The 22,468-nt window shown below is 43.3% G+C and overlaps 1 protein-coding gene across 1 annotated transcript; it reads right to left on the minus strand.

Moving 5' to 3' along the window:
* On the minus strand, positions 787-2,080 carry LOC8064837 (probable BOI-related E3 ubiquitin-protein ligase 3). The gene has a single exon (XM_002450849.2). It carries the CDS (start codon positions 2,029-2,031, stop codon positions 1,033-1,035), a length of 999 nt encoding a protein of 332 aa, XP_002450894.2. The 5' UTR covers positions 2,032-2,080; the 3' UTR covers positions 787-1,032.

Raw genomic sequence — 22,468 nt, forward strand, 5'->3', positions numbered from 1 at the left:
TAATTAGTTTTTATTTTTGTCTATATTTAATACTTTATGCATCTGCCGTAAGATTTGATGTGATGGAGAATCTTGAAAACTTTTTGGTTTTTAGGTGAACTAAACAAGGTCTAAATATTTTGCAAAATATTTCAAATTCCTTATCACATTAAATCTTGCGATATATGCATAAAGCATTATATATAGGAAAAAAGATAACTAATTACACAATTTGGATGTAATTTACGAGACGAATCTTTTAAACCTAGTTAGCCTATGATTGGATAATATTCGTTAAATATAAATAAAAGTGTTATTATTCACATTTTGTAAAAAAATTTGCAAATAACCAAGGCCAAGATATGGCCTTGTATCGCAAAATTTTTTTGGATTGGAGTATTGTAGCATTTTCATTTTTATTTAACTAGATTTAAAAGATTTATCTCGTGATTTACAGATAAATTATGTAATTAGTTTTTATTTTTATCTACATTTAATACTCCGCAAGATTCAATATAACAGAAAATATTGAAAAGTTTTTAGATGAACTAAACAAGGCTTATATATAGCCGGTCAAAAACTCTAGCTACAGTGACAACAATCTATCTTTCGTTTCAGCATTTTTTTTAAAAAAAAAGATAGTATCAAAATAATAAATAATTAACACAAATTTAAGAATGTCATATAGCTGTTTAAAATCATAACGTTTTTCAAAAAAAAACAGAGGTACTAGGCCATTAGGCGCCTATACTTACAACTTGGCGTCAAAACGGAAAGAAACGTAAAACCAGAGCAACAAAAACGCTGAAAAAACAGAGCAAGCAATAGCATGCATGCCTCGTTAACTTGACAACTCTGACTTGTTTCTCAATTTTCATTCAATCGTCGTCCATCAAACAAACCAACAGGATTCAAATCTATCTAATCTAATACTAACTGAATACTAATTACTCCCTACTCATCCAAAATTTGTTCACGAACCCTACGTGGCCAGGCCAAATCCAATTGACGCGCCATGCAGAGGCAGGTCACAGGTGCACGATGGCCGGCGGATCAGATGGGCGGCGCGATGTGGATGGCCGCGTTCTTGTCGCCGGAGCAGACGGGGCACGCGTCCGTCCGCCGCTCGCACGCCTTGCACAGGCACAGGTGCCGGCACGGCAGCAGCAGCACCGACGCCTCCCCCACGCCGCACGCCTTGCACGCCCACTTGCCGCTCCAAGTCGAGGACGACGAGGCCGTGGCGGCGGCGGCGGTGTCCGGCGCCTCCTCGACGTAGAAGCAGCAGCACGACTGCGCGTCGTCGGGGTCGGAGTCGCCGAATCCCTCGGCCGAGGAGGAACGGAGGAGGAGCGCGTCGAGCGTGGCTTGGAGCCCCGCGGCGACGGCCTCGTTGCCCCGCGCGACGCCGCGCCACGCCTGCGCCTCGGCGGCCGCAAGCCGGACCCCCTCCTCGAGCTCCGCGGCGCGGCGCCGGGCGGCCTCCAGCTGCGCCTCGGCGTCACGCACCCGCCCGGCCATCGCCGAGACGGACACGGCCGCGGCGCGGACCAGCGCCTGGCGCTGCCGTCTCCGCGCCAGCTCCAGCCCCGCGCGCAGGCGGTCGCACTCGGCGCGCACCAGCGCGTCCACCTCCGCGCCGTGCTGCAGCCGCCGCCACAGCGCGTGCTCCGCCGACATCTCTTCTTCCCGGCCGCTCGTCGACGCCGCAGCCGCCGCCGGCGGCGTGGCGGAGTGCGGCCGCCGCGTCACCGGGAGAGGCAGGAACGGCGCGTAGTGAAGGAGGTCGTCGCCCTCGTCCTCCTCCCTGCCGCGCTTGCGCGAGGGCACGGGCACGGACAGCGCCGCCCCGCCACCGCCGTTGCACGTGAGCTCGCTCTGCGCGGCGCAGTAGTCGTAGTGCTGCCACGCGTAGCCACCGGCGACACCGGGCGTCGCCGCGGCGGCGGAGAGGAGCGCGCCGTAGTCCTTGAGCGCCAGCATCTGCTGCTCCTCCTCGGCCGCGAAGGGTGGGGGGAGCAGGAGGCCGCCGAATTGCGCTTGCACGGCCATGGTGGGTCGAGGAGGAGGGGGGGTCGGGTGATGGATGATGGTGGATGGATGGAGCCGCGGTTATATATATGGCCACGCCACATGGTCGGACGTGGTGGACGGGGCGTCGCGACTGGATGGGCGGGCCATATGGGAGGCTGGCGGGGCCCGCGCGGTTGGGTTGGGTTGGATGCATGCACGCGTGCAGGTACGGTTACCGCTAATTAATGGGGGCCGGTTACCAGTAAACAGTCCGTACTACTATACTCTACGACGAGACTCGGGAGGAGTTAAAAATTAAAATTACCCTAGATTGGCAGGCAAGGCAGCCCACAAGGCCTTAAAGTGGCGCGATAATGGCGGGCGTGCCAACGTCAAAGACAAGCGGATCCCGTCCGAAAAGGTTGCCGGGGTGGACCACGCAATACTGTAATACTGGTGGTGCGGGTGTGAGTGTGTGATGAGACTGACGAGATAAGGCCGTGTGAACGCGTGAGCCGGGCCTGCAGTTAAGAGCAGGTACAATAATGGGTATAGCCAAGCTCATGCTGATATGGAGGAGAGAAAAAAGGAGAGAGATGATAGCTTGGCTCTTATGTAAGCACCAAGCTGGGCACGGATGCATAGGTAAGAGTGGGCTCAAAAAGCAAGTGTTGTGAGAAGTGAGAAGAGAGAGAATGTGTTTTAGAGACAAGTAGGAGACAACTTATTGTATAACTTAGCTCTAATTACTTGTCTTATAGCCAAACACTTGGCTCTATTATTGACCTTGCTCTAACAGCCTGTTTGCATAAAAGAAAAGATGGGATTAGTTAATGATGATGGGATGTTTAGTTTCCCACCCAAAAATTTTCATCCATCTCATCGAATCTTTGGACACATGCATGGAACATTAAATATAGATAAAAAAATAAACTAATTATACAGTTTAGTTGAGAATCCCGAGACGAATCTTTTAAGCCCAGTTACTCCATCATTAGCCTTAAGTGCTACAGTAACCCACATATGCCAGTTTTCTGACGAGCTATGTAATTTGTTTTTTTTATTAGTTTTTAAAAACCTCTCCCGACGTTCTTCCGACACATCCGATGTGACATCAAAAAATTTTCATTCCAAATCTAAACAATCCCTTTGCCGGACCCTGCGGTCGGTCGTGCGGACGAAAAGTTGTTGCCGGCCCACGGCACCACACCGCACCGATGGATCATGCCGCAGATGTGGATGTGGATGGATGGATGCTGCCGCAGAGGCAGACCTGCTAGCCGCAGCATGTGTGTGATGCAGGGCAACGCGACGGTGGCACGCGGTGTGGTGTGGTGCCCGGCCGGCTCGTTCGTCCCCCTTTGGCCACCTGTGCGCCCGCGCCTTTTTCCAGGTCGCCGGGCGGCTTCTGCTTTGCTTTTTTTTTTGTTTCGTCGTCCAGCTCCAGTCCCAGTGTCGCCGTACGGCCGCCGCGCACATGTCACCACGCCTTTTGTTTATGCCTTCCACCCTCTCCACGGAGGCACGGCCACACGAGGATCCATTCCCTCTGGACCGGGCCCTGTTTTTTATATTTATTGTATTTTTACCTTTATTATAAGGTCTTGTTTAGTTCCGAAAAGATTTCGGATTTTCATACTGTAGCACTTTCGTTTATTTGTGACAAATATTATCTAATTATGGACTAACTAGGATCGAAAGATTCGTTTAGCGATTTCCAGCTAAACTGTGTAATTAGTTTTTGCTTTTGTCTATATTTAATACTTCATGCATGTGCCGCAAAGTTTGATGTGACGGGAAATTTTGAAAATTTTTTGCTTTTTGGGGTGAACTAAACGAGGCCTAATATCAGAAGGAGATCTTGACGAGGAAGGCGGGCGACGATGAGGAAGCAACCACGTGAGGGCCCATGCTGCGAGGTGCAAGCAGCCAACAGTTCGGTTCAGTCCAGTCCACCAGCAGCACTCCAGCAGCCGGGGGCCGGCATGGCGGGAGGTGGCATGCGGCGCCAGTGGCCGGTCGCCACGCCACCCGGAGGCCCGGACGTGCCGTGTCGGAGCGGTGGTGGGTGCTGCGGCGTGGGGACGTGGCCATGTGGGAACTCATCCAACTGCATCCTGTCGTACAGATTTGCTAGTTTCATTACTGTCGCTTTTTTTTTTTCCCTTCTTCCTCCTCTTCTTCGACATCTGATGTTTAAAATGGAGCGAGCAACTCCAGCGTAACTTAAATAAGGCCCTACTTTTTTATTTGGCTACTAACCACTATTTTTAGTAGTCTAACAAATTTCTTTCACTCCAGCAGAAGCCTCAAAACAAAGCATCCATGTTAGCAGCTATGACATAGGGGACTCACGCATCATTGAGCCAAACCTTTCTTTCCTACTTCCTATCTGCATGCACACAGGAAAGGGACCAAGAAGACATGGCATTATCCCATTTGTTCGCCATGGATGGGCACCCACGCCACCACCACCTCGCCCCTCCGTGTGCCTTCTCCCTCGCCACGGTGCCCCTCAAGCGCTGCCGCCACTCGAGCTCGTCAATCTCCCGCCACATGTCACATCTAACCTTGATATCTGCCTATCTGGCACCGCAGTCGCCCACTGCACCCGCCGCGCTGCATCTTGACGTAAATCGGCACCGTGAAGTGACGTTCTCACCTCACCTTTATAGGACCGTCCCGCCTAGGAATGGCAACGGGTATGTACCCGATGGGTACTGGCCACCCGTACTCGCACCCGCTAGGTCAAAACCCATTCCATCGGGTTACCCGCGAAAGCAGACGGGTAAGAAATTCATTCTGTACCCGCACCCGACGGGTAATTCTTACCCGACGGGCATTCCATACCCGAAAATATACCAAAGTTCAACAGAAATATAATAACTTTTAGCAAGTTAAATATCACAACTTCTAGGAAATTAAACATAATAACTTCTAGCAAATTAATAGCGGCACTAGTAGCACACCAGCCGCTCGACACTTCCCACGTTCAGCCAATCAGTTCATGGGCTATATGGGCTAAATTGCTTAGGTTGTTTACTCATTTTGCGGGTATTTCTTACCCACGGGTACGCGGGTATGGGTACTACTATTCCACACCCATACCCGCCATACCCGATGGGTAAAGGATTTCGCCTAATAACGTACCCGCGGGTACAGAATCCATTCTATACCCGCGTTCTTATCGGGTAAAACCCGTCGGGTACTCGGGTTTCGGGTACCCATTGCCATTTTGAGTCCCGCCTTCCTCAGCACCAGCAGGTCCTAGCCAAGCGGCGAGCAGATCCGGTCAGATGAAGCTTGGCGCACGGGTCCTAGCCGGGTGGCGAGCTACGGTCCTATCTCTGGTGACTCCTCTTCTTCTCCTCCCGGTCGACTATCGTCCCTCGTTGGAGGTTCCGTACGACAGCGGGGTGGGAAACAACTGCAACAGCCAGATGGAGGCTGGGGTGTTGGGCCAACCAAAATGGGGTCTGGTGGGAGGATTTTGGTGCCCCAACAAATTTAGGGTCCATAGTAGATTTTTACCATGGACATCTATATTTAGATATTGGAGCTCAAGTAGGGGCTCTACTGGGGTTGCTTTAATGACATTGCAAGATTTAGCCATTTTATCACCTACCCATTTTTGTACATATAGAAACACAACAAGAGTCACTTCAACTCTAATGTAACTTACCAATACAGTACATCCCAAAAAATTGACTAGAGGAATCTTTATAGTCACGCACGAAATTTGTAGTAACTTCCTTTTCTAAGCATGCTACATAGGAAGAAGAAAGATACACACTTTGAAACCACTATCCAACCATCTATTAAGAGCATCTCCAACAGTTATACAACTGGAATTTGTCATTTGTTGGAGTTTGTCAAGTACCAAAATGTTTTGCCAAATGAAAAATAAGTTCATCTCCAAGTGTTTGACATTTTTGACTTGACATTTCCCAAAATAGTGGACCCAACTATTTTTGTCCGCGAATCTTTCATCTTTGCGGGAAATTTTCTCGTCGCTGCGATCGATCTCCTAGCCTCGCTCGCTGCAACAAAACGAGGCGGCGATGGATCTCCTAGCCTCGCGTCGCTGCAAGAAAAGGAGGTGGCGATGGATCTCCTTCGTCCCCGTGCGAAGAAAGGAGGCGGCGCGCAGAAAAAGGAGGCAGCGCGCGGGGGAACGAGAATAGTCGCGCGCGAGGACTCATATCACGTGAAACTACCGTTACGTGGAGAGTACGGGCACGACAAGGAGTCTAAGATTCTCGGGATATCAAAATTGCCAAGGCATTGTGTCTATGCAAAAATGCCAAGTTTGGTCCATCAAATGTCAAGTTTGCCAAAATGTATAAGTCAAATGCAAAACTGTTGGAGAGCAATTTTTAAAGTTTTTGGCAAATTTTAAGAATGCAAAGTCCAATTACATAATTATTGAAGATGCTCTAACATGTTCCAAACAGCCGCTGTTTAAAATTAGCTAGCTAAAAGTTTGTCGGATATTAGTTATTAGCTAGCTTAACTTTTAGTGTTAATGGATCCAAATATAACCTTATACATCCGTTCGGCACCGACTTCACTAGACTCACGATTCCTGGCAGTTACTGAGGCCCATGTTTAGATGCAAAATTTTCTAAAAGTTTGACACTGTAGCACTTTCGTTTATATTGACAAACATTGTCTAACTATAGACTAACTAGGCTAAAAAAATTAGTATTGTAATTGATAAGTAAACTGTATAATTAATTATTTTTAATTATATTTAATATTTTATATACACGTCCAAAAATTTGATGTAATAAAAAATCTTATAAATTTTTAGAATTTTGGGTGCATCTAAACAAGCTCTGACAGGATTCGGAGAGTCGACCGGAGTGTCCCGCAAGAGTACCGATCGTCATGGGGCGCATGCATGCAAAGGGACGAAAGCAAGGCTATGGGGCTTCTTAGAACAACTCCAACACTACCCTATATGCACTTGGCAAATCTTAATTTTTAGCAAAACATGGAAAAAGCTCCTCCAACACTACCCTATATGCACTTGGCAAAATAGGATGCTTGGCAAAAAGAGGGCCAACTGGCTCAAATTTAGGAGCGTTGGGAGCGCTTGGCATCCTGCCTACGCGGTGGGACCCACACATTCAGCATGCACGCATGCCTTAAATAGATTGCAACTTTTGCATAAAAGTCCCTCTGATTTTTTCAGGAATCACAAGATAGTCCAAATTTGCCAAAAAATAGCTAACTGTTGGAGAAGTCTCTTTTTTTCACCTGGCATTTGAGCTTTACACTTGGCAAAATCCAAAATTTGTCAAGTGAAGTTTAGGGTAGTGTTGGAGTTGCTCTTACAGCTGGCGGGTCAGTGGAGCTTTTTGGTATTTTTTTTTTCTAATTTTAGACACAGATATATATGGTAAGTGTTTTCTAATTTTAGACACAGATATATATGATAAGGCCAGTCTCAATGCATAGTTTCATGGCACAGTTACCAAGACTATAAACTAGGTAACCGAGCCATAGGAGTTTTATGGGGATGAAACTCTTCTCTCATCTGATGAAACTCCTTCATTTAATGACCCTGCTAAGTCAGCAATTTTGCTTATATGACACCTTATTTAATGTGCATGACACTCTCATAAAACATGCATTGAGACTGGCCTAAGTGGTCTGAGATTGAAGAAAAACTTAGTGCGCTATAGTGGTGTTATAGCTGCTGAACACGTTTACTGCTAAGCTATTTGTATTTTTTATCTATCACAAGCTTTACCGCTATTACACGCTATAGCGCCGTTAAGTTGTATTTGCTATGACAACTTTCACCGTTATTATGCGCTATAGCACCGCTATGATAAATCTTCTCAATCTAACTCTCAAAAACTCCATCTTAGACTAGATTATCATTTATCATTTGCAACTAATTTAGTATTTTGGACAATTAAGCTTTCATGAACCATGTTGTAATGTCATCTTGGTATTTAGTAATGTTTTCTAGACTTACAAAAATATATTTTTATACATCAAAATTCATATTTACCATATTTTTTTATCAATTACTCTGGTTTTTTATGTATTTTTAATAAAAACGCCATCTGTCATAGCGTCACTATAGCTGCATAGCTGCTTAAAAAAAGTTGCCGCTATTTTTAATAGTCCGTTATTTTAAACTTTGGCTGAGACTTTTATTTTTTAGATATATTTTATAAATTTTATTATCGATGTTTTTATATAAGACTACTATAAATTTTTATGTTTTTTTGTTAGGAGAGGTTATAGTAGATCAAAATTAATGTAACACTTTTATTTAGTCTCTTAAATTTTTTTACTTGAGTTTGTTCGCTGAATTGAAAAGTCATGATAGAAATTAATGGCAAGAGAAAAACAGGCTGGCAGGCGTACGACAGATCGTTTGGTCGCTGGCTGTGCCTTCCGCAGGTAAATCAGGTGATGCGTGCAGCGTGCTACGGCCTTGTTTAGTTCTAATAGTATAAAGTAGACAATAAAATATTTTTATTTATATTTAATAAATATTATCTAATTAAATTAGACTCAGAAAATTTGTCTCGCAAATTATAGATAAATTGTATAATTATTTATTATTTTTATTTATATTTAATATCCCACGTATGCGCTGTAACTAGTGGCGAAGCTAGAGTAAATTAGAGGGAGTGCACTTAGCTTTTGGATACATAAATATCTTCCACAGGGGTGCATATATTGTAAAATTTTAGGCTTAATCACTGTTTTTAAAATTTTTGGAGGTGTATTTGCACCCCCTAATAACCACGTAGCTTCGCCCCTGGGTGTAACATTACGAAGAATCTGAAGTTTTTTGTGAAATTTTGTGCAATTTTTTGTGACATTTACGCATATCAAAAGTACGTACGTGCATGCATGCGTACGTATGGATCATTAATGGGTCAGAACGGTAGCGTGGTAGAAGTGACACCAGTAATTCTTCGATGTATCCTCATCCACACACCGGTCTCGAACGAGTATGATACAGTACCGATGCACGGGACAGGACGGACGTTGTATACGGAACAGCGAAACAAACAGGTGCACGTGCAACAGCAGCGGCGGTCTGGGTTGGGGTTGCGGGTGCCCACCCCAACGGACGGGCTACGGCGACAAGTACTGTGACATACCATGCGTAAAGGTACGGTACAGCTCCTCCCCCGTGGGCTCCATGTGATGTCGCCTCTGGTACTAGGCCTTGTTTAGTTCCGAAAAGATTTCGGATTTCGGTACTGTAGCACGTTCGTTTGTTTGTGACAAATATTATCCAATTATAAACTAACTAGGATCAAAAGATTCGTCTCGCGATTTCTAGCTAAACTGTGTGATTAGTTTTTGCTTTCGTCTATATTTAATGCTTGAGGCATGTGCCACAAGATTTGATGTGACGAGAAATTTTGAAAAGTTTTTGCTTTTTGGTGAACTAAACAAGGCCTAGTGTCGCGCCTGACACATGGGAGCTGGTTTGGACGTGCGACGTGGCCTGCATGCACGCATGCCAGGTCGCCACGACTGGGCTGCGTGCAGCTTTGAAGGCATGGATGCGTGCGTGCCCGCAGCCGGGACGGCGGTCCTCCATCGTCAGCACACCAAACTTTTTTGGGTGTGCCGAAGGATCGAGGAAGGCTACGCGACGTGATGACCCAACACTAGGGCCTTGTTTAGTTCCGAAAACTGAAAAGTTTTCAGAACTATAGTACTTTCGTTTTTATTTGACAATATTATCCAATTATAGTGTAACTAGGCTTAAAAGATTTATCTCGTGATTTACAGATAAACTGTACAATTAGTTTTTATTTTCATCTATATTTAATACTCCATGCATGTGGTGTTGAAATATAAGGCATTTTCATATTTATTTTAATCCATAAAAATGACGCAATAAGAGGGATAATTACAACATGAATTATTTGAGAAAAACAATTCATGACACATATTAAAAGGATGGCTATCAATTTGCAGAAGCAAAATAAAAAGACATAACATGCAACTAATATTATTTTATTTATGTGAATCATCATAGATGTGAGCAATGTATCCTCAATAACCGAAACAAAGATGAGTACAGAAATATATGGTACCAATAAAAGATTATTCACATGATCATCCAAGCAAAACATGTAGGATAATAGCAAAATGCTACCTAGGGACATCATGATATTAACAGTCAAATTAACAATAGGATGAAGAAGATTATACCCTGCGGCAGAACCGCTCGCACCGAGAAAAGTCATGGTGGTGCTTTGTCGTTGTAGTCGTCCCGCTCGATGCAGTGTCGAAAAGGTTGCCGTGTAGTCACCGCAGAATCACCATCGAGTAGTCGTGTCGCCAACGACACTCCCCAAAAACGTATTCGCCCGTCCTCACCCGAGCAGATGAAGCGCACAACGGAGACGCGTTCCGGAGGCCTACTCTTCCATCTCTGATGCTCGCCGGAGATGGAACGGAAAGGACTTGCGCAACTGGATGTGGTTCTTCTTTCGTAAGAGAACCGAGAGAGTTCGGGTCCTTTTATAGGCAAGCAGAAGGAGGAAGGCCAGGCGCGGAACAGAAAGGTCGTGACTCTTTGCGGTGAAGGAGACAGAAACGGACAGGAGTGACCAGAAACTCCTCTCAATCAAGACCATGAAGGCAGGAGTTACGGGAGTTACCAGAAACTCTTCTCAATCAAAACCATGAAGGCAGGAGTTACGGGAGTTACCAGAAACTCCTCTCAATGAAAACCATGAAGGCAGGAGTTACGGGAGTTACCAGAAACTCCTCTCAATCAAAACCATGAAGGAATGAGATGCAAAGTTAAAGACCTCGCCTGCCCGCCCGTCCGCTCGTTCGCTGCCTGCCCTGCGGCGCCACACCACGCCGTCTCTCGGTTAAATTCCCATACGGTACAAAATAAATTAATGCACACGTAAGGACCATAGAGTTTAATAGATATTATTAAATTAATGGGCTAGGCCCATAATATCCAACAATCCCCACCAAACTCTAGGGTACACAATTTGAAGTTCTCAAATACCACATTCTTTTTATATACCAGTGTTTCGATGGAGACTGTTAAGTTGAACATCCATCTAGAAGACTAGCTACACTCAGCCACAACTGAACAATGGACGGAACCTTGAATTGACAGTTTTGTGTGAGATGAGTTTCGCAAAGCCTCTTAATTGATACTAGGCTGCCAAGTACCTTCCCTCTGTTTGAAGCATATAAGTCACACTTCGGGGCCTTTTCATGAGCATCTAGAGATTACCCACATCTCATAGATTGTGACTAGCAATCGAGCTCATATAGGTGTGTTCCTTATAGGATGTCCTATAGGACAACATCCCCGCTTTACCAAGCCGCTCGGATCACATTAAGAACTTAATCAACCTGCCTTACAGTACTGGAGAGACGGTGCATCTCCAACGAGCTGAGTTATAGTCTAAGGGGTCTCTCCCTCAGTCAGTCAACAGCTTGTTTCACCATCCTAATTCATGGGATCTCCAATCACATAGGACAGGTTACTACTGCTGCTGGCTCTATGTGGGTCTCAAACCCAGCTCCCTCGACGCGCCTTCTATCACATTTCGTGACAGACCCTTAGTGAATTGATCTGCCAGATTGTTTGATGTATGGACATAGTCCAAGCTAATTACTCCGGAGTTTCTCAATTTTCTGACAGTCTTCAAACGTCGTTTCACATGCTTTGTGGACTTCATGTTATCCTTAGAACTATTTACCTTTGTAATCACAGTTCATAGAAATTGCCGGGATTGGTTTCTCAACAATCGGCAAGTCCATCAGGAGATCTCGAAGCCACTCAGCCTCAGCACTAGCAGTATCCAATGCGGTCAGTTCTGCTTCCATTGTAGACTTCGTTAAGATAGTCTGCTTGCAAGACTTCCAAGAAACAGCACCACCTCCAAATAGGAACACATATCCACTCGTGGCATAAAGCTGATCCGCATCAGAAATCCAATTAGCATCACAGTAACCCTCTAGTACCCTTGGGTACCCAGAAAAGTAAATGCCATAACTCATTGTCCCTTTCAAGTAGTGCAACACTCTTTCAAGAGCGTTCCAGTGAGTATCTCCCGGATTTGACACAAACCGGCTCAATTTGCTCACAGCAAATGAGATATCAGGCCTGGTTGCGCTAGCTAGGTACATGAGAGAGCCAATTATCTGTGAATATCTCAGTTGGTCTCTTGCAATTCTGCGATTCTTTCTCAAATGAACGTTTGGATCATATGGGGTAGGAGCAGGCGTACACTCACTGTACCCAAATCGGTTCAAGACCTTTTCCACATAGTGGGACTGCATATGAGTTACCCCACCATTTCCTTCCTCCCGTGAAAGCTTAATGTTAAGAATGACATCAGCCTCATCCAAGTCTTTCATCTCAAAATTGTTTGACAAAAATTCTTTTACTTCTTTGATCACATTTAAATTGTTGCCAAATATTAATATATCATCCACATATAAGCTCAGTATCACACCATCACCACCACCAAACCGATAGTATACACATTTATCAGCTTCATTCACAGCAAAGCCGGCTGATGTTAAAGTTTTGTCAAACTTCTCATGCCACTGCTTTGGGGCTTGCTTTAGGCCATACAAGGACTTCAATAACTTACAAACCTTACCCTCCTGACCATTTGCAATGAACCCATCAGGCTGATCCATGTAGATCTCTTCCTCAAGCTCTCCATTTAGGAAAGCTGTCTTAACATCCATCTGATGAATGAGAAAACCATGTGAGGCAGCCAGGGATAGTAACACACGAATAGTCGTCAGTCGGGCAACAGGTGAGTAAGTGTAAAAAAAATCTTCACCTTCCTTCTAGGTATAGCCCTTAGCAACAAGCCTGGCCTTGTACTTCTCAATTGTACCATCAGGCCTCAGCTTCTTTTTAAACACCCATTTGCAGCCCACAGGCTTGCAACCAAATGGACGGTCAACCACTTCCCACGTCCCATTGGACATAATAGAATCCATCTAACTTTGCACTGCCTCTTTCCACATATCAGAATCAGGAGAGGAATATGCCTCAGAAATGGTTGTGGGTGTCATCCACGAGGTATATAATAAAGTCTTCTCCAAAGGATTTAGCAACTCTTTGCCTCTTACTTCTTCGAGTGACAGTATTATCAGCCTCCTCAGAATTTTGCTCAAGCTCATGGGTGTTGTCATCAGCGTGTATATTTGAATCATGAGATTCAGGAACAGAGTCATGACTAGACACGCTAGGTGCACCTATTTTCATAGGAAATTCATTCTCAAAGAACGTGGCATCTCTAGACTCCATGACAGTCCCAACAGCCATATCAGGAGCATTAGAGTTTATTATTAAAAACCGATAGCCCACACTATGAATGGCATAGCCGAGGAAAACACAATCTACAGTTTTCGGTCCAAGCTTTCGCTTTTTGTTTATTGGCACGTTCACTTTGGCCAAACAACCCCAAACGCGAAGATAAGAAATATTTAATCTCTTTTTCTCCCATTCCTCAAATGGAGTAATTTATTTGTTCTTCATGGGCACTCTATTTAGGACATGATTCGCAGTTAGAATTGCCTCACCCCACCATTCCTTAGATAAACCAGCAGTCTCCAACATGGCATTCACCAAATCAGTTAGAGTGCGGTTCTTTCTCTCAGCAATCTCATTGGATTGAGGTGAATATGGAGGTGTCCTCTCATGGATTATACCGTGAACCGCGCAGAACTCAGAAAATTCAGTAGAGAAATATTCTCTCCCACGATCGGACCTCAACCGTTTGATTTTCTTCTCAAGTTGATTCTCAACGTCAGCTTTAAAGGTTTTAAAATATTGCAACGCCTCATCTTTTGTTTTATTTAGGTACACATAACAGTGTCGAGTGCAATCATCTATGAACGTTATGAAATATCTTTTACCACCTTTTGTTAAAATTACGTTCATTTCACAAATATCGGAATGGATGAGTTCAAGTGGTGCCAACTCTCTCGCCACAGCAGCCTTGTGAGGCTTGCGAGGTTGTTTTGCCTCAACGCATGTATGGCACTTTGAATTTTTGGCAACATCAAATTTAGGAATTAAATTTAAATTAGCTAAGCGAGACATGCAGCCAAAATTAATATGACATAATCGAGAATGCCAAACATTCATCTCAACATTAACGTTATTAACCACATTGTTCACGGCAAGAGGTAAAGTGTCATCTAGCGACAAGCGGAACAAGCCTCCGCTTTTATAGCCTTTTCCAACAAAGGTTCCATACTTTGACATTACACATTTATTAGACTCAAACACAAGTTTAAAGCCATCACGGCATAGCAAAGAGCCACTAATCAGATTTTTCCTTATGGAGGGGACATGATGCACGTTCTTGAGTTGCACGGTCTTCCCCGAAGTAAGCTTCAGATCCACCGTACCAACACCATGAACACCAGCACGCGCACCATTCCCCATCAGCAAGGCTCCACTCCTCCCGACCTGGTAACAGGAAAACAAGGACTTATCAGCACACACATGTATATTTGCACCTGTATCAACCCACCAATCAGGTGAGGAACAAACTGAAAATGCAGATAAATTGCCATACCCAGAAGCACCTGCATCAGTCTCAATGGTGTTAGCTGTCTTCGCCTTTGGTGGGGGCTTCCATTTAGCCTCAGGACACTCTCTAGAGAAGTGCCCATTGTTCCCACAGGTGAAGCAAGTCATCTTCGCCTTGTCAAATCCCATCTTCTTGTTATTACCTTTCTTGAAGAAAGTAGTGGATTTCTGCTTAAGCTCCTGTTGGGGCTTCTTCCTCTGTGGTTTAGGACGAAACTTTTGCACCACATGTGCACTAGTAGTCGCCTCACCGTTTCCGCCCTTTCCCTTCCCCTTGACATCCTTTGCTCTAGCCTTGTCCTCGACATCAAGACTGCCAACAAGTTCAGCAATACTAAACTGCTGCCTCTTGTGCTTCAAGGTAGTAGCAAAATCAGTCCAGGAATGTGGCAGCTTAGCAATTATGCAGCCTGCCACAAACCTGTCAGGGAGAAGATATCCGTACAGCTCTTATTTTTTCACCAGTCCCTGTACCTCATGAGCCTGTTCGACTACAGAACGGTTATCAACCATCTTGTAGTCATGGAACTGCTCCATGATATACAGCTCAGAACCAGCGTCAGAAAGACCGTATCGGGCCTCAAGAGCCTCCCACACAGCTCTGCCCGACGGGAGTGGTATGTAGGCATCAACCAGCGAATCATGGATGATGCTCAACAGTGCAACCTTGCACATAGTCTCAGCATGTCCCCAGGCCTCCTCATCCTGCTCGGATCTCACACCGGCAGGCTGCTCCTGGAGCACATGACCACAGCGCATGGCTGACAACCACAGAAGGGCTTCCTCACGCCACCTCTTGTAGTGAGTGCCCTCAAATGGCGTAGGCTTTAGCATGCCCGCAAAGCCAACGGATGAAAATGGCCTGAAATTTACGTTTTTGGATTGTTGAAATATAAGGCATTTTCATATTTATTTTAATCCATAAAAATGACGCAATAAAAGGGATAATTACGACATGAATTATTTGAGAAAAACAATTCATGACACATATTAAAAGGATGGCTATCAATTTGCAGAAGCAAAATAAGAAGACAGAACATGCAACTAATATTATTTTATTTATGTGAATCATCGTAGATGTGAGCAATGTGTCCTCAATAACCGAAACAAAGATGAGTACAGAAATATATGGTACCAATAAAAGATTATTCACATGATCATCCAAGCAAAACATGTAGGATAATAGCAAAATGCTACCTAGGAACATCATGATATTAACAGTCAAATTAACAATAGGATGAAGGAGATTATACCCTGTGGCAGAACCGCTCGCACCGAGAAAAGTCATGATGGTGGTGCTTTGTCGTTGTAGTCGTCCCGCTTGATGCAGTGTCGAAAAGGTTGCCGTGTAGTCGCCGCAGAATCACCAGCGAGTAGTCGTGTCGCCAACGACACTCCCCAAAAACGTAATCGCCCGTCCTCACCCGAGCAGATGAAGCGCACGACAGAGACGCGTTCCGGAGGCCTACTCTTCCATCTCTGATGCTCGCCAGAGATGGAACGGAAAGGACTTGGGCAACTGAATGTGGTTCTTCCTTCGTAAGAGAACCGAGAGAGTGCGGGTCCTTTTGTAGGCAAGCAGAAGGAGGAAGGCCAGGCGCGGAACAGAAAGGTCGTGACTCTTTGCGGTGAAGGAGACAGAAACGGACAGGAGTTACCAGAAACTCCTCTCAATCAAGACCATGAAGGCAGGAGTTACGGGAGTTACCAGAACCATGAAGGCAGGAGTTACGGGAGTTACCAGAAATTCCTCTCAATGAAAACCATGAAGGCAGGCGTTACGGGAGTTACCAGAAACTCCTCTCAATCAAAACCATGAAGGAATGAGATGCAAAGTTAAAGGCCTCACCTGCCCGCCCGTCCGCTCGTTCGCTGCCTGCCCTGCAGCGCCACGCCACGCCGTCTCTCGGTTAAATTCCCATACGGTACAAAATAAATTAATGCACACGTAAGGACTATAGAGTTTAATAGATATTATTAAATTAATGGGCTAGGCCCATAATATCCAAGATGTGGCGGAAGATTCGATGTGACGGGGAATCTTGAAAAGATTTTGGTTTTTGGGGTGAACTAAACAAGGCCTAGGTAGGGTTTCTAAAAAATTTTACAAAATTTTTCAGATTCCTCGTCACATCAAATCTTTAGATGTATGCATGAAGTATTAGATATAAACGAAAATAAAAACTAATTACACAGTTTGGTCGGAATTGACGAGACGAATCTTTTAAGCCTAGTTAGTTTATAATTGGATAATATTTGCCAAATATAAACGAAATTGTTATTATTCACATTTTGCAAAATATTTTGCAAGTAAACCAGTAGCTGTGCGGGGAAGCCGGCAGCTAGCTAGCTAGCATTGGACCTGTGTGCTTGCTGTAGAAGACTGTAGCACGTACGTACAACACCGTATAATGTGCGAGCTGGTGTCCACGAGATGCTGATGCATGCACGAATTGAGAAGCGAATCTCTCGCGTGCCGGCACACGCAACTCCGTATATGCATGTACTACGTCTCGTCCCTGTCGAGTGCCGATTCAAATGGACGCGAGCCGGCGAGGTGTACCAGCGTAGGTACAACAACACTGTACCGACCGACACACAGCGCGCTTGCACGGCCACCATGCATTCGTATCACATAGTACAACCGCTACCTGTCAGTCTCACAAATCGACATACGGAGTACTACTACCATGGCCTTGTTTTAGGTGGTGAAAATATTTTGTTTTTTCTACTTGATAATTATTATCTAATCATAGACTAACAAAACTTAAAAAATTCGTCTTGTAAATTACAAGTAAACTATGTAATTAGTTTTTCTTTTTATCTATATTTAATGCTCTATATATGTGCCACAAAATTCGATGTGACGAAAAATCTTGAAAAACTTTGTAAAATATTTCATGAACTAAACACGATCTCTGCGAATACTGAGATTGTTTAGAACCACGATATAAATTTAGTATCTAGGTTTAACACGAATCAAAATAGGAAACTCTCAAATTCAGTTACAAGCACGCCGCCCACTAACAGAGTGGCCATTTTTCGTGTCGGCTGAAAATCGTCAGGAATGAACCGAAAACTGTCAGGAAATATATTTCTGACGGGCAGCCGTCAGGAATCCGCCGTCAGCAACGTCTTGACAGGAATACCAGTTTATTCCTGACGGCCAACCGTTAAGGATGTATTCCTGACGGTAACTCCTGGCGGCCGTTGATTTACTGGGAAATCTTTAACACCGTCGGTCTGCCCCGATAGGAAATCCCGTCAGGAATCCTTGGTCGACAGGATTCAACATCAGAATTCCTGTTGTATAGCCGTCAGGAAAAATTTAAAAAGCAACCAGATCAATTCTCATTTCCTGTCATGTTGCCGTGAGGAATAAAGATGACAGGAATGTCCTATTTTTTTCCTGACCGAAGTGGTGACAGGAATACAATCATATGCACATCCATCCATTTTGATTCTAGAAAAAATAAAATATATAATTTGACACCACAGAGACAGATTTAGACACATTCTAATCCAACTTCCAAACAGGGGTTCACAGGTCACCACATTTGAAACTGATTCACTAAGTCCAAATCTAAATTGCTCCTCGTTCAATTCTTTCGAAGGGATCCTTTTCCTTGTTCGGGAGTCTCCGCCCTTCTTCCACTCCGTCCCGAAGACTAACTAAGACCAATTCTTTTCAACCAATCACTCTTTTATTCCATCCTTTTTTTTACTCTGAAGAACCCCTATTGAAATCGAACTAATCCAAATCCAATAGGAATCAAATCAAGATATACAATTGATAACAATATGCTGCATAGAACTTGATATGGAATCCAGTTCCATATAGAAGGGAATTCTATATATCGGATTAGATAATGAATCTAACTTAGGAATAAAAAAAAATCCCATATACTAAGTAGGTTCAACTAGCAAAGACTTACTAAGTCTAGCTGATTACGTGCCAACTAACAGTTCACAAGAGGCGAAAGACTTCAGCAAGTCTGCTTATATGCCAACTAAATAACAGAGAGGCCTTTTCACTCTATGACATCTACATACTAGTGAGACTGCACAAAAGAGGTCAGCTTACTTCATCAACAAAAGCAAGTCAACTTGGAGCTTCACCATGTACATTCCAACTGCACAAAAGAGACTTAACATTGTCCAGACACCTTTCAGTTTGTGTCAGCATTGCCTTCATCCTCTTCATCCTCTTCCATGCCATTGTTCTGTAGACCGCGAGAACCAGCGTCTCCAGCATGTGATGATTCATTACCCTACAAGAAGATGAAATTTAAACAAGCTAAACAATTTTGGTTATCTATCTATGTGAACAAAAGTAAGATTGCGGATCTGCTCAAACCATAAAATGAGATACAACCAAGTGAAAGAGCAGCCACAAGTTCATTATAAGATTCACTTTGGCAGAGCATGTGCATGGGGTCTGTCTATGGTACAAGTAACACCACATGGTAAGAAACATACCTGTTCAACTAGTGGCATAGAAGCATTTGCATTAACTAACTGCAGAATGTTTGCAATTTCTGCTGGTACCTCCATGTTCAGCTTCTCAAAGACATCCTGAAAAACAAGATGATTAGAGCACATTTTGGAAGTAACCGATCAAGTACATACAATATGTCAGATTAGCTCAAATACCTTCATATGTTTGGTTAGTACAAGTCCAATATGGGCAGAGTTCTGCTCCAACTATGCATTCCTCCTTAGAAGAGATTGATAAGACCCTGAATTTGTTTGGCTTGTTGTTTTTGCCCTCCTACCCGACCTTTTATCTCAGTTTTTTCTTATAGCACCATTTGCTATTGGCAAACGGCCATGGGCTAAGCCACAACCACTACTTTTGTATACCACAACTGGGTCAAGCTGTCCATCACTCCTGAGCTGCTCATAATCATCTGGATGTTCACCCTCAAGAGTAGCATAGCAATCATCCTATGAAACAAAAAAATCATGTTACCCTTCATTTCATGGTACAGAACCCTAGATATTTAAAAATGAGATGGACATACAATACGTTGTTTGGCCTTTTGGCTTGGAATTGGACCACTAAATGTTCTGCACTATCAATCATCCTATAGAAAGCTTGAGCATCTTCTGTCGGTTCCTCATTACCTAGTGATGGTGCAGCTGCAGCTAAGTCTGCCAACATATCATCTATTCTATCTGTCTCACCGAAACCCTCAGTTACTGGCTCCTGAAAGCGCCTCTCACCATGTGCAGTCCATGTTTTATAATTGGACTTATACCCATTGTGCAATAGATGCAGCTCTACATTGCCCCTTTTGTGCCAAAAGTAATTCCTACATACAGCACAAGGGCATTTTATGGTACCCACTTGTACTACGGACTGATTAGAGAATGCAAGATCCAGGAAGTGTTTTGTATGCTCAACCCAATCACATATTGGTCTACCACGTTTCCAATCACTATACATCCAATCACGCTCAGCCATAATTTAGTATTGCTGTCAACATTCACAAAGTGATATAATTAGGTGCCCATTAATGTTTCCCACTTTAATGGATATAGTTTCATATAAAATAATTACTTCAACAAAGTTCCAAAAATCTCAGTGAATAAACAAACAATGGCAACCGTAGCAAATTTCATATCGGTTCTCACACTAAACAGTGACAAAAAATATAAAATTAAGCTCATATACATCAATATACAATATGGGTAATTTTGTATTAAATCATACTGTTTATATGTCATCAACACATATGCAAGCTGATATTGCAAGGGATGTATCTTTTTTTCTTTTTGTTATTCATGCCAATGATTTAGTATCCATAAAAAATTGCAAGGGAAGAATCAAATCACCTCACTGCAGGATCTCCTTCGCCCCCTCTTGTGGCAGCAAATCTCTTTCACTAGCACACATTCGGGCATTAGCACAGGTCGGGAAGGGCCTGTTGCCCCGGTTCCCGAGCCGGTGCTGCCCTTCCGGGACTAAAGGCCCACCCTTTAGTCCCGGTTCGAGGAACCGGGGCTAAAGCCCCCCTTTAACACCGGTTGGTAATACCAATCGGTGTTAAAGGGTCCTGCCAGGGCTACCACGTTGCAGGACCCTTTAACACTGGTTGGTATTACCAACCGGTGTTAAGGGTTTATTTTTTTTGTTCACTTCTTCGGTTCTGTTTATTATTTTTATATATAATAATAATAGGTTTTTCAATACATATTTTTGCTGATACAATAATATATTTATATTACATGCATATTAAGCATATATAAATGAAAATTATAGGCTTAGCTTTATAATTAAGCTTTGCCTATAATAAAATGAATAGGCCACATCAAAAATTAAATAGATATGTAAAAAGCTTTATATATATAGTTTTATAAGTAAAAAATTTGTAACACATATATACATAGAGTTTTTTCTCCCAATGTCTAAAAATGATACAAATGATCATCGTTGTTTGGAATAAGAGTTTCGTTGCCGTTGAAGTGAAACTCGCCGTTTGGATTGATCACTTGCTCGTGGAGAAATCCTGCTATCGTCTCTTGGATAGCTTTGATTCGGTCTTTTTGTATGACCATTTACCTCAACCATTCCGTCTTTAATTTGAAATAAATAAAAAAGTATTAGTTATCTAAGTTATTCAATATAATTCAGGAGATAATAAAAAGAGACATGTAACGTACTCTGAGCGTCTCTGTAGGTGTTTGATGGACTTGTGCCATCATGAATTTGCACACGTAATTTGCACATAGATTGTTCCCCCCTTCTTGTCTTAAACACCACTGTACGATATATATATATATATATATATATATATATATATATATAATATTCACGACCATGACAATAAGAAGTCTAAAAGTTAGCGAAAGTTTGCTAGCTAGTAGAACTTACTTGTGGATGTATTATGTTAAGCGGCGCTTTACATCCACTGAGATGTTCACGGTCAATGAATCTTTCCCAAACCCTACACACAGCCATTGTGGATCGTGAACAGAGTCATATTATGATATTCTTCTAGCTAAGATCGACATTACGTACCTTTGAATAATGTTTACCATTTGTTGATAATTTTCTTGTGGTTTTCTCATTGAGTCAAAGATTATCAACCGGTTCTTGGGAATTTCAATGACCATGAGTATCCATTGAAAGCTGTTTACACACACATATATATAGTCAGGCCTATAACTATATAAAACTTGTCTCGAGTAATAATTATTAAAATAAAATATGCATGCACTTAATAACTATATAACTCACTCGAAGTTGAAGGGAAAGAGTATTTTTTTTCTTTTTGGTTCACAAAGAACCTCATAAGATTGGTGTAGACTTCTGTCTCATGAGCTGCTGTCCACACTGCCTGCGGAGCCTTGAAAACAATATAAGGGTCAACGAACCCAATACTATTGTCATTTCTGATTCTGAGCTCTCTCATTTGGTGCCTGCATATATACATACAAATCCTAAGTGTGTAAGGATTATATACATGTAATTAAAGAAGTTGGAAGTATAATAAAAAGAAAAAAATACTTACAGACAAAAGCAGCTGACAAGAGATTTGTCGAGAGCATCGAGGTAACATAATTGGTGCAATTCTTCGAACTGCACATATATGAGGTCATCTCCGCGGAAGTAGTGATGTTGTCTAATACGAACAGAAATCCAATTCTCTCTCCTTTTAGACGCCTCAATGCACTATTTGTTTATTGCAAATAGTTGTGTGCCGAGCTCATGTAAACGCTGAGGGTCGAATAGACTCCTGCCCGGTTCATATCTTGCCCTCCATTGATCAACTATCTCAGCTTTTTCAAATGTTTGGCATCCAATAATGGCGGCAATTTCTTCCATATTTAAACCTCTCTGTCCAATGTAACGCTCAAGCGAGTGCTGGCTTTTTCTGA

This window comes from Sorghum bicolor, chromosome 5 (assembly GCF_000003195.3).
Source record: "Sorghum bicolor cultivar BTx623 chromosome 5, Sorghum_bicolor_NCBIv3, whole genome shotgun sequence".
NCBI lineage: Eukaryota > Viridiplantae > Streptophyta > Magnoliopsida > Poales > Poaceae > Sorghum > Sorghum bicolor.